The 13,933-nt window shown below is 38.4% G+C and overlaps 2 protein-coding genes across 2 annotated transcripts; both read left to right on the top strand.

Moving 5' to 3' along the window:
* Positions 1-3,742: 3,742 nt before the first annotated feature.
* On the top strand, positions 3,743-4,594 carry LOC101745595 (15-hydroxyprostaglandin dehydrogenase [NAD(+)]). The gene has a single exon (XM_004933791.1). It carries the CDS (start codon positions 3,743-3,745, stop codon positions 4,592-4,594), a length of 852 nt encoding a protein of 283 aa, XP_004933848.1.
* A 7,267-nt stretch (positions 4,595-11,861) lies between these two features.
* Positions 11,862-12,713, top strand: LOC101745452 (15-hydroxyprostaglandin dehydrogenase [NAD(+)]). The gene has a single exon (XM_004933790.3). The coding sequence runs from the start codon at positions 11,862-11,864 to the stop codon at positions 12,711-12,713; it is 852 nt and encodes a 283-aa protein (XP_004933847.1).
* The last annotated feature ends 1,220 nt before the right edge of the window (positions 12,714-13,933 follow it).

Genomic DNA, 13,933 nt, shown 5'->3' with positions numbered 1-13,933 from the left:
ACGGTCCTACGACCAGCCGAAGGATCGGCCAGCCGTCTAGACCATGACTCCAGTACGGACCGCCGAGATTGGGCCCTCCGTGCTCTGACCACACTGGGGCTGGGACGCGCCACGCCCCGTACACGAAGGTCAGCCCGCCACTGATAGTCAGCAGCGAGCGCCTCCGCCTCCACACCTTATAATTTTTTTTGTTGTAGCTCTCTTCTACGGTAAAAATTTTTTTCATCCGAAAAAAGAATTTCCCGATATTTTTTCCCGCGTACCGCTTCACCAAAGCGCGGCATCTCTTCAGTCTCAAGTCCATTAGACGAGCATTCAAACGATGTCCTGTTTTTCTTCGATATGCCCGAAGCCCTAAGTCTTCATTTAACACCCTTTTCACCGTGGTTCTGCTTAACCCCATCTGAAGGGCCAACAGTTTCTGCTTACGTTTGGGATTTCTTTGAATTCGCGCCTTCACAGCTTTTATCACTGCTGGAATCCTAACAGACCGAGGGCGACCACTTCTTGACCTGTCATCTACACTAGAGTCTTCATTGTATCGTTTGATGGTACGATAAACGAATCTTTTGGTTATATTCAAATTTTTCAGTATGTTAAAAATTTGTATTGGCGCGTAACCGCAACGTTGCAACGCAATAACTGCAACAGTCTTCTTTAAGCGTCCACTCCATATTTAAAAATGAGTAAAATTCTAAATGTATACTATTTTTATTTTCATGAACAATTCGAAATTCGGGTTCAATAAGCTCTTTTGTGGCCAGCATTCTAAAAGAAAAGTTTTTACTGTGTGACAATACTTATGACCTGACTAGTTATAAGAATAAGATAAGATAAGATAAGATAAAATTGCTGAGATAAACGATCGAGCTGGCGTCTCGCTTGGAGCTCGTGTATATTTACAACGTTAATGCCGTCAAAACCTTGAAACATAAGTTATAAGGCATTTTTTTCCTACCTAAGCTGGGAAACTATGGGGTTATGCCAGCATAACCGGGCGAGTGGGTGAGCTCACGGGGCTCCTACCTGAGGACGTTGCTAACACTAGCCCTAGCTAAAGCAGTGATTCACACAATACCATCGGATCGGAAACGCGACCCAATGAGAAGATGCCATGAGAAACTTAAAGGACTGTGTCTGTGGGTTTACTCACCGCGCGTTTCGTCGCAAGCTTCGACGAGAGCAGTGCTTATAAGGTTTTTACTTTATAATTGGCTCTTTTCGAACCGAAGCGCATTACTGCTTCACGGCAGATATAGACAGGACGGTGGTATCTGGACCACCTGAACGGTCGAATGACTACTTGAACGGTTGAAGGATCAGTTGAACGGTCGTTTGGTCTATTGTCGTCTTATATGAAAACGGTAAATTCGTTATTTTTCGTCTTTTTGTGTCTTTCTTTGTGATTGTGACAGGGAGGTGGTCAGGTGGGCCCAGATGTCAAAATCAGCTGTGAAGCAATTGGAGAAGGTTTGGAGAAATCGCAGCATAAACAAAAAAACTAAGATAAAGCTCATGCGAACCCTTATCTTCTCCATATTCTTGTACGCTTCTAAGCCGTGGACCTTCAAGGCCCGTACCCGATCGAGAGTTGACGCATTTGAAATGTGATGTTGGCGCAAAATGTTGGGCGTATCATGGACGGAGCGCCGTACAAATGTGTCAATTCTCTCGGAACTAAACGTCAAGACCCATCTATCTACGAACTGTATGCAGCGTTTCCTCAAGTACTTCGGACTCGTGGCCCGACAAAATCCTGAGAACTTGGAAAAATTAATAGTTGTAGGTCACGTGGAAGGAAATAGAAGTCGAGGAAGATTGCCAACTAGGTGGACGGACATTGTCAAGGAGGCCACAAACACCAGCGTCCCGGGCGCCATTAAGCTGGCCGAATGCAGACAACATTGGAGGAAGCTGATGCAAAAACTGGACCAAGGTGGTCACGACCCTCAGTAATGAGGAAACGACACAGAAGAAGAAGTGTCTTTCTTTAAGGACGTCAAAAAATGTACTGCGTGCGGCTAGTCACGTACGCCCTCGTTCCATTTCTTTTTGAATTCTTGTCAAGTCTCTGTCTAAGTTGTGTCTATGTCTAGTCATTGTAGGTCTTATGTCCTGTCAAAGAGGTTGCACGCCACGACATCCCATCTACCCGTGGGGGGTTCACAATGCACCGTACAACCGGCTGTGAACCAAAAAGATTGAGACGGTAACTATTCCTATTTACATTGTATCACAAATTAGTAATTTAATACTTATCGCGGCGACCATATTTTTGCTGCTAAAGCATCCTGGAAATTGTCATTCAAGCTAAACTAAATAGAAAATAATTATTAATGTACTTTTCTATCTACTCCGACTGCACAAAGAAATTTTGAACTGTAATTATTAATACTCCAAAAGATTTTTATTTCGGGAATTTTTCCAACAAAATTCTCGGATTAAAGTAAAGTAATGTAGTAGGCACATTCGTTATAATAAACACAAAAAAGAATCCATATCATATTTATGTGGTCCCATTAAAGCCATGCCATACCCTCATCACAAAGCCATCAAGTTTAAACCCTCGCTTATTATGTTGTTATAATGACATATTATTAATATCATGCGATTTGGACAATGTACGAGTCGCCCTTAAAACCTTTTTAAGTCGCAGTAAACAGAGAAAAAGGACATAAGTAAATATTCAATACCTAGATAATAAATATGGCGATGATTACAAAATATTTACAGGTAAAAATTAGTACTGAAATTTTCGATATATGTCAAGGCAAACTTTGATTTGAAGGCATTATGGTTACATACCTAGATCTATGAACAACAACACTCTGAAGTTCTATCTGCTGCGAAAAAGTAAAGAAAAAGTATAGTTGAAGAATTGTAATCTACACAAGGAATTGTTAGACAGTTTCGAAAGAATAGAATATATATGTATAAACAACGTCTTGGTATTTTTATATATAAGGCAGTATTTTATTTTTATATGGTTTTTATATTGTTGTCTGTTTTCTATTGTATTCTTTTATATTGCTACGAATCAATAGTTATTTATTCGTAGATATTATTAAGTTAACGTATTAATCGTATATAACGTATTAATTAATACTGATAATTAAGAAATAAAAATGCATTTATTCGCTGTAAGTCGGGTTGCAACTGTCGGCGATTAGCGAAGCGAATAAAGCGAATAATTTTATACAAAAACTATTTAACATTTAACGGCTTTATTTATGTACGATTGAGTTAATTGCCCATAAGAGATCACACGATTATATAATCCCCCACATACAGCAGAAACTGATTACCATAACTTTTTTAAATTACTTTATAGTCTTAAAAATTTACAACAAAGCCAGTTTTAATAAGTCACGTAATAAAAAAAACTGCCCAAGTAGCAATAGCATATTACCCTCATAATTTCAAGAGCATAGCTTACCAGATACAGCATAAGCGCTTTTTGGTAAAATATTTTAATATCGGCTAAAGCGGCCTCAAAAAAAGGTTAACCTATTTACTTTTATGGCTTGCCTTACTTACTTTTATAGTAAATCTATTATTATTGATAGAGCAAAATTATTTAGGATGTGTGCCAAAACTCTGCACGCTCCGCTCCAGCACTCAGTGTCTCAGACCCCATCCTAACTTTTATTTATTGCAAAACACCTGTCTCTCTACACACAATATATATTTATGGTTCATGAATGAAAAGCCAATCGAATAATTTTTTTATACCACAACAGTTATGGCTGTAGAGTTAACGTTTCTATTTTGCCTAGTAATACTTTCGGTTAGGGCCAATTCAATCAGTGACAAGGATCTAAAAGGTAAAAATGTCATCGTGACCGGGGCAGCTAGAGGTATAGGATACGCTATAGCTGATAATTTCCTAGCTAATGGAGTCAATCAAATTATAATCTTAGATAAAAATGTGACTAACGGAATAAGAGCAGCTGAAACTCTGAAATGTAAATATGGAAGAGATAAGGTTATTTTTATACCATGCGATGTTACCAAAGATCTTCATCTGTGGGATGATATAGTTGACGAGCATGGGCCGATACATGTGTTAGTCAACAATGCTGGAATACTTGAAGAAGACCAACCAAGAGAAATGATATTGACCAATAGCGTTGCACCGATTGAATGGTCATTAAAATTCAGAGAATACGCGAGAAACGATAAAGGTGGTCCTGGTGGAACTATTGTTAACATCGCGTCCGATTCAGGTTACAGTATAACCCCGTTTATGGTTTCCTACATCTCATCAAAGCATGCGAGTCTCGCTTTCTCCAAGTCATTAGGACACCCATACAACTTCAAAAGGACAGGAATCAGGATTGTGGCTCTATGTCCAGAATTGACCTACACTGCGATGACTACAAAGCAAATGGTTTGGGATGATCAGTTGGAAGATTTTAAAAAGGTAACCAAGGATGACGTTTCGCAGAAACCCGATGCTGTCGGCAAAGCAGCTGTGCACATATTCAAGAATGCCGAATCCGGGACCGCTTGGAAAATCGCTGGTGGTCAACTGAGTGTAGCTCCAGAGTATTTATACAAGACTGATGAAGAAATTGAAAACTCGTTAAATTAAAATATAGTTTTATGCCGGTAGGTAAAGTCAAAATTAAACACGACAATTATTGCCACTTCTTTCGCAATCAACACTTTTAAATTTTGTTACCTATAAAGAATCATACGAGTTATTTCTACGTTATCTGTTATCTCGATTACAAATTCTTCAATATTTAAATCTAAAATAAAAATGACTGTTCATTCAGTTTAACTCTTTTTTTCATCTTAAGACTTTAACAATTATCGATAGTAATTACAAACTCCTTCCCAGTTTTAAAAGTGATTTCTCTTAATTGTATAAAGTTTCATATATTTTTGGCCTTCTTCGGAAGACGAGGAAATACCACATCTGATCATGAGTGATTACCGTTGCTTATGAACGACAGCCATGTATGTTTGAAGTAGGACGTAGTAGTGGTTACTATACTGAGACCTTAGAACTCATATCTCAAGATGGGTGGCGGCATTTACGTTGTAGATGTCTATGGGCTTCGGCAACCACTTAACTCCAGGTGGGGTTTGAGATTGTCCAAAAGGACTCGTCCAAAGATAAAGAAACTCGTCACATATTCTTGTTAACCTCACCAACGATGGTATGTACACAAAGATCTGAGATGAAAAACTAGACGAAATGTTTTAGGAATGAGATATTGCCGTTTCTTTCAAAGCTAATTGCTTGACTCCTTCGATTATGAAATTTCCAAAGCAGTGAATCTCACCAACGATTGTATGTTTCGCAATATAATAAATCTTATCCATTCTCATTATAAATATCTAAGTACCTGACCCCCCCCCCCATGTAGTTTGAACTACTCCACTCTCTTCTGTCTGATGTCCTGATTCTTATTATTTTCATTAATTTTACATGGGACCCTACATATTAACTATAATAATTTGATTTGAACTCTCATTAAGCGCATTTGAAAATGGTGAAAATGGCAGAAATTCTTTGAATTCTTTCGAGTGTTCATTAAAATTAATATCACAATTGTGTGTAGAATCAATTTCTTTTTTTAATACTTCAGGTTCTGAAAAGCTTCCTTTATTTCTGTCACCTAGTACACCAGGAATTTTGACAGTTGTAGGAATATATATAACTTTAGACTTTTTTACCCTTCAGATTTCCTCCATCTTTACTTTCACCTAACACATCAGGAATTTCGATAAATTTAGGAAAATAACTACATATATTATATCGTTTTTTTACCTTAAAAATTTTCTTTTGAATTTTAATTGTTTGATGTCCCATCCTTCGCTGACCGTCAAAATCAAACCTTAGTTTTTCCATTTGATGTAAAAGTTGCCAAAAATTTTGTTTTTATAATGTTAAGGAATAATTCAGAATTAGTAAGCAATAAAAGAATTAATTACGTTTTCTGTTAAGGATATAGTCAGAAAACAATATTTAAAGCCCTTAATCTCATTTAAAATTATTATTAAAAATTAAAAAGTATGTAAACACTATTAATAAACGATACAAAACTGAACTCTTTTTTTAATGAATGACAGATTTCAGTCCAGACACTGAAGTGCACTGAATCAAACTGAAGAAAAATCCTTTTTAAAAACTAAAGAGTCTTAAAAAATATAAGAGTTTTTTTTACATACTTATTTTCATATGTTTGTAAAAAAAAGGTGTTAGACAGGTTTAAAGAGTAGACGAGAATTTTAGTTAAAATGATGTTGAATTAGAATACTAGCTAGTATTTGATAGAGTAAATAGAGAGCATAGTTTTAACTGTGTGTCAACTTGTTACTGCAGTTAACATTCAAGGCTTAGTAACAAAACGACCATGGCGCCATAAATGTAAATAAAAAGGAGTACTTAATCTACGATGCGAGAATCGAGCCACGCATACGCATTCAAACTGTATTCAAAGATCCGCGTCGACCCATCATGACTTACACGAGTGTGGTGTTCGCTCACGCGGCCCGCACACACATAGACACCCTCCAATCTCTACAATCCCGCTTTTGCAGGTTAGCCATCGGAGCTCCGTGGTTCGTGAGGAACGTTGACCTACACGACGACCTGGGCCTCGAATCTATCCAGAAATACATGAAGTCAGCGTCGGAACGGTACTTCGATAAGGCTATGCGTCATGATAATCGCCTTATCGTTGCCGCCGCTGACTACTCCCCGAATCCTGATCACGCAGGAGCCAGTCACCGTCGACGCCCTAGACACGTCCTTACGGATCCATCAGATCCAATAACCTTTGCATTAGACGCCTTCAGCTCTAACACTAGGAGCAGACTTAGGGACCCCGGTAACCGTACTCGTCGAACTCGACAAAGAGTTCGCCGTGCAACCTAACCCATGAATCAGCTCGCTGAGTTTCTCGCCGGATCTTCTCAGCGGGTCGCGATTCCGATCCGGTAGTAGATTCATTCGCGAAGCAGCTGCTCTTGAGCTGTTAGGTCTCCTTCGGAGGCGCTCGGGTAGCTGTTAGTAAATCCCACCCCTCCTGGCTGAGCCTTTGCTCGCCTACCTGTCCTGGTGAAACTGGAAAGGCCTCCGGGCCACCAGTAATCCTTCAATCATAAAAAAAAAGATCCGCGTCGTTTTAAGCATCAGACCAAGCGATGCATCAGCACATCACAGTCGAACCGTGCGGCTCAAATAAACAACCGGCTAACCGTGATACGTAATTATTGGTGTTTAAATAAATGTTGAGGAATATTTTTTGCATAAAAAAGAAAGTTTACCTAAGAATGACCAAAACTGTATTTAAAATAATTAATTATGAATTGAACTACCTACCTATGGACTGACTTGCGAAATTGTGGCCTAAAAAGATAAGACGCCCGGAACGTTCATATCGAGCGATGCGACTAAGCCGTCTTTCGAACCGCCTAGACAGGTATTTTTTATTTTCTAGACAGGTATTAATTTTTCTAATGAAATACGTACTAAACAAATGTTCACGACCGACTTCCGCGGTGAAGGAATAACATCTTCTAACAAAAATCAAACCTTAAATAGTAATGTTGTGTCACTTCGTTAATTCCCGAAATTTTCAGTGCCGCCTATGTATAAACAACGTGTAGATATTTCATATATTGTTTTCGCGCTTACAACTAACATTTTAATACTGATAATTAAGAAATAAAAATGCATTCATTCGCTGTAAGTCGGGTTGCAGTTATTAGCGATTAGCGAATCGAATAAAAATTTTTAAACAAAAACTATATTTTAAATTTAACAACTTTATTCATGTAGGATTGAGTTTATTGCCCACACGATTACATAATTCCCTACATAAAGCAGAAACGGATTGATATAACTTTTATAACTTACTTTTTAGTCTTAAAAATTTACAACCAAACCAGTTTTAATATGACGTCACGTAAACAAAAAACTCGCCAGGTAGGTAGTTATAGCATTACCCCGCGCGCCCCTTTTGCGCGGGGACCTCGTAGGAGGTTCGGCCCTCTACCCGAAAAAAAAAAAAAAAAAAAAAAGGTATTTATAGCATATTACTCTCATAATAATAATATATACTAGTGGTCCCGCAGTAGACGTAATTCGACTATAATTAATTGAAATTAAAACTTTGAACATTATTGTGGGTCTATTGTCAAAGGCTATTAAACTTTTATATTATTACTAGCTGACCCGGCAAACGTTGTGTTGCCTTAAATAAGATGTCTAGGGAAATTCTTGTGTAGAAAAAAAAAACCTCATTCAACCACATAATACCTCATTAAAACAAAAAAAGTATCCAAAAAATAAATGTTTGGGGTGGACAACCCTTATCACTTAAGGGAATGAAAAATAGATTGTAGCTGATTCTCAGACCTACTGAACATACTATTGATACACAAATAAAACCAAAAAAACATGGCTGAAAAATGTATAGTGAGTAAGACCGGAGACCGGCTTCGTCCTCATCCCTACTACGTGATGTTTGCTGGATGAGTGGTGACACCTGGCGGGGATAACTGATCGATTGATAGTTGATCAGTAGTCGACCGGCGAGGGTGGGAGATCAAAATGAATTTAAAAAAAAATCATATTTAAAGGAACTTGAAATTATAAACTCTGAATAAGAATTTATCGTACTACAATTATTATTATAATATTTGATTGACCTCTTGCAACATTATTGCGGATCTATGCATAGAATAAAAAAAATAAAAATCGGGATGAGAAAAATGGGGTTGATCGTATAAGAGTGAAAATTGAGAGTAATATGTTTTTTTTTTTATTTTAAGACATGATAAAATAAAATAAAAAATTATTGCCAAAAAAATTAAAGTTTTTAATTAACAAATAAAAAATAGGGGTTGATCGTAGATGGGTGAAAAATTCAGAGTAATATGAAATTTTTTATTCTAAGTCATGACAAAATAAAAACAAAATTCTTGCAAAAAAAAATTAAAGTTAGTTAATTAATAAATAAAAATAAGGGATGATGGTAGAGCAGTGAAAATTTAGGTTTGTATGTATTTTTGTATGCTGTATTAATAAAAAATAAAAACAAAAAATTATGTCTAAAAAATCAATAAGTAAATTTAGGGACCACACTTGACATTTAGGGGGATGAAAAATAGATGTAGTCAGATTCTCCACCTGCATATGATATGCAAGCTAAGATTCACGAAAATCGGTCGAGCCGTTATTGATTATGTTATTTAACATGGTGGTTATTTAAAATGGTGGTTATTTGACAAGTATAAAGTCAAACAATATTAATTTAGACAAAGACTTTTTAGCGGGGATGCGAGGAGCGAAGTTGTGCGATTTGTTTTATTTTGTCTATTTAGTGTTTCTTCCGATTTAAATGGGTAATAACGGTGATTTATTAGGTTTATAGTATCTGTGAAAGCGCACAAATGTGGGAAAATAAAACAAAGCCGCTGGACGTAACTTCTCGGGATTCTTCAAAAAGTCCACTGAAAAAGTCTCAGTAAATAGGATAATAGGAGTAATTTTAGAACTTTTTGTGAATCCGCACGGGTAGGTACCACCATCCTGCCTATTTCTGCCGTGAAGTAGCAATGCGTTTTGGTTTGAAGGGTGGGGTAGCCGTTGTAACTAAAGCGAGGGAAAAAGAAGGGTGGTGGCATTTACGTTGTAGATGTCTATGGGCTCCAGTAACCACTTAACACCAAGTGGGATGTGAGCTCGTCCACCCATCTAAGCAATAAAGAAAAAGAAAAAGAAAAAAACACCATTTTACTGAGATTATATTAAAATTTCATCCCATATCATCTCATCTCATTACATTTAATTTCATACCAATAGATTAATGTTTCAAATTAATCAACTTCATTTCATTTCACTTCCTATTACCATTTTGCATTTAATTTTTTTTTATAAAATATTAAGCTGCATGGTATGATGCCTTTGCCTATCCAGTTGAAAAAATACAACTACTACTACTCATAAGTTTGACAACAAAAAAGTATGCATGTGTGTGTGTCAAATAAATGGTAGTGTGTGTAATGTTTTCTTTATTAATTTAATGTATCTTTTATGCATTATTTTAAAAAAATATTAGCATTATGCACTCCTTCTCTATATTCTCTATAAGTGTGGGAAATTTCATACTCCTCCGTCAGCGCAATTTTCGTATTAAGGGATACAAAGTTTTTGCTTTACGTATTAATATACATAGTCAGGTCATAAATTCTGTCACATGTTTAATGTAAAATAATTGAAACAAGTTTATTCATTATGTAACCATTCATATACCAAAATGAACTTAATAAAACATAGATTCTTATGACACTAAAGTTTATTCAAAATGACCTCCGTGATTTTGAATACAGGCCTTCAATCTGCGCGGCCAGTCGTCTATCGCAGCACGAACGAGGTCCATGTCAATATCGGCGGCTGCCTTAATCAAGGATGTCTTGAGTGACTCCAAATTGGGATGAGGCTTTGAGCACGCCTTTTCCTCCAAGTTTTGCCATATCTTGTAATCTAACGGATTCAAATCTGGACTGGAGGAGGGCCAGTCTTCGTGCCGGATGAAGTCGATTTCACGCGCCGCCAGCCAGTCTTGTGTGCTCTTCGCTCTATGAACTGGCGCCGAATCTTGTTGGAATACCCAGTGCCTGTTATTGAACATGGTATGAGAAACAGGTTCCACAAGGTTCGTCAGGACTGTATTTTGATACACAATTGTATTCGTTTTTACACCTTTCTCACAAAAATGTACCTCTGTTAAGCCCCAATAAGAAACTCCCAACCATACCATGAGCGAGGATGGAAAATGACCTCGTTGGACACGCGGAATACGGTTGCTCGCTTCTTCATTACTGTGTGCGTACACCTTATCATTTCTTTTTGTTGTAGCTCTCTTCTACGGTAAAAATTTTTTCATCCGAAAAAAGAATTTCCCAATATTTTTTTCCCGCGTATCGCTTCAACAAAGCGCGGCATCTCTTCAGTCTCAGGTCTATTAGACGAGCATTCAAACGATGTCCTGTTTTTCTTCGATATGCCCGAAGCCCTAAGTCTTCATTTAACACCCTTTTCACCGTGGTTCTGCTTAACCCTATCTGAAGGGCCAACAGTTTCTGCTTACGTTTGGGATTTCTTTGAATTCGCGCCTTCACAGCTTTTATCACTGCTGGAATCCTAACAGACCGAGGGCGACCACTTCTTGACCTGTCATCTACACTAGAGTCTTCATTGTATCGTTTGATGGTACGATAAACGAATCTTTTGGTTATATTCACATTTTTCAGTATGTTAAAAATTTGAATTGGCGCGTAACCGCAACGATGCAACGCAATAACTGCAACACGGTCTTCTTTAAGCGTCCACTCCATATTTAAAAATGAGTAAAATTCTAAAAGTATACTATTTTTATTTTCATGAACAATTCGAAATTCGAATTCAATAAACTTTTTTGTGGCCAGCATTCTAAAAGAAAAGTTTTTACTGTGTGACAATACTTATGACCTGACTAGGTATAGATTTATATAGCATGTAATATGAGTTGTCATAATTTCAAGAGATTACCAGATACAGCATAAGCGCTTTTTGGTAAAATATTTTAATATCGGCTAAAACGGCCTCAAAAAACGTTAACCTACTTACTTTTATGGCTAGCCGTACTTACTTTCATAGTAAATCTATTATTATTAATAGAGCAAAATTATTTAGGATATGTGCCAAAACTCTACACGCCCCGCTCCAGCACTCAGTGTGTGAACCCCATCCTAACTCTCATTTATTGCAAAACACCTGTCACGCCTCGACATACAATATATATTTATGGTTCATAAATGAAAAGCCAATCGAATAAAATTTTTATACCACAACAGTAATGGCTGTAGAGTTAACGTTTCTATTTTGCCTAGTAATACTTTCGGTTAGGGCCAATTCAATCAGTGACAAGGATCTAAAAGGTAAAAATGTTATCGTAACCGGGGCAGCTAGAGGTATAGGATACGCTATAGCTGATAATTTCCTAGCTAATGGAGTCAATCAAATTATAATCTTAGATAGAAATGTGACTAACGGAGTAAGAGCAGCTGAAACTCTGAAATGTAAATATGGAAGAGATAAGGTTATTTTTATACTATGCGATGTTACAAAAGATCGTCATCTGTGGGGTGACATAGTTGACGAGCATGGGCCGATACATGTGCTAGTCAACAATGCTGGAATACTTGAAGAAGACCAACCAAGAGAAATGATATTGACCAACAGCGTTGCACCGATTGAATGGTCATTAAAATTCAGAGAATACGCGAGAAACGACAAAGGTGGTCCTGGTGGAACTATCGTAAACATCGCGTCCATTTCAGGTTACACTATATTCCCGTTCATGGTTTCCTATGTCTCATCAAAGCATGCAAGTCTAGCTTTCTCCAAGTCATTAGGACACCCATACAACTTCAAAAAGACAGGAATCAGGATTGTGGCTCTATGTCCAGGCTTGACCTACACTGCGATGACTGCAAAGCAAATGGCTTGGGATGACCAGTTGGAAGATTTTAAAAAAGTAACCAAGGATGACGTTTGGCAGGAACCCGATGCTGTTGGCAAAGCAGCCGTACACATATTCAAGAATGCCGAGTCCGGGACCGCTTGGAAAATCACTGGTGGTCAACTGAGTGTAGCTCCAGAGTATTTATACATGACTGATGAAGAAATTGAAAACGCGTTAAATTAAAATGTAGTTTTATGCCGATAGGTAAAGACAAAATTAAACACGACAATTTTCGCCACTTCTTTCGCAATTAAGACTTACAATTTTGTTACCTAAATGTGTAAAGAATCATATGAATTGTTTCTATATTATCTGTTACCTCGATTGTAAATTCTTAAAAGTTTAAATCTAAAATAAAAACTACTAAATATCCATTCTAGTTTCAGAATTATTTAAATTTTAAGTTTTTTAACAATTATTGATAGAAATTACAAACGCCTTACCAGTTTTAAAAGTTATTTTTCTGAATGTTATAAAGTTTCATATATTTTTAAGGCCTCCTGGGGAAAACGAGGAAATACCACATCTGATGGCAAGTGATTACCGTTGCTCATGAACGTCAGCTATGTCAGAGGCTCATTCAAGCAAAGTACTTCTCTCAAGCCTCATTTGAAGAAGAACGTAGCTGTGGTACTGGACTCGTCCAAAGATAAAGAATGTTTTAATTTGATAGGTCGTAAAGGGTTTTTCCCAAAAAAATTGAGACACAAAAAAAAACTTTGCAAGTTATCACGGCGTCCCCGCATACCTCCACCGACTGACGGCTCATATCTCGAGGGCAGGTCGATCCAGTGCATCGGACACGGTGGGGCGATGTACCGCTTCTCCGTCGAGCGCGGCGTTCCGCAGAGGTCTGTCCTGGGCCCCCTGCTGTGGAACATCGGCTACAACTGGGTCCTGCGGGGCGTCATACGGGGTCCCCTCCCCGGGCTGAGCGTAATTTGCTACGCTGACGACACGTTGGTCGTGGCTCCGGGGCGAGACTACCGGGAGTCTGCCCGTCTGGCGTGCGCAGGCGTGGCACACGTCGTCACTAGGATCCGACGGTTGAGGATCGAGGTGGCGCTCGACAAAACCCAGGCCATGTTGTTTCACGGAGCGGGACGGACGCCGCCTCTGGGTGCCCACCTCGTGATCTGAGGCGTCCGCGTCGGGGTCAGGGTGACCGGTCTTCGGTTCCTCGGCCTCAAACTAGACGGTCGGTGGAGCTTCCGCGCTCACTTCAAAATATTGGGCCCTCGGCTGATAGCGACGGCTCTTTGAGCCGGCTCCTTCTAAACGTCGGGGGTCCCGATCAGGTGGCGCGCTGCCTTTACATGGGGGTGGTGCGGTCGATGGCACTATACGGCGCGCCCGTATGTTGCCACGCCCTGACCCGCAAGAACGTCGCGGCGCTGCGACGT

This window comes from Bombyx mori, chromosome 17 (assembly GCF_030269925.1).
Source record: "Bombyx mori chromosome 17, ASM3026992v2".
NCBI lineage: Eukaryota > Metazoa > Arthropoda > Insecta > Lepidoptera > Bombycidae > Bombyx > Bombyx mori.
The sequence above is the reverse complement of the archived record's forward strand: the minus strand, read 5'-3'. Positions and strand labels throughout refer to the sequence as shown.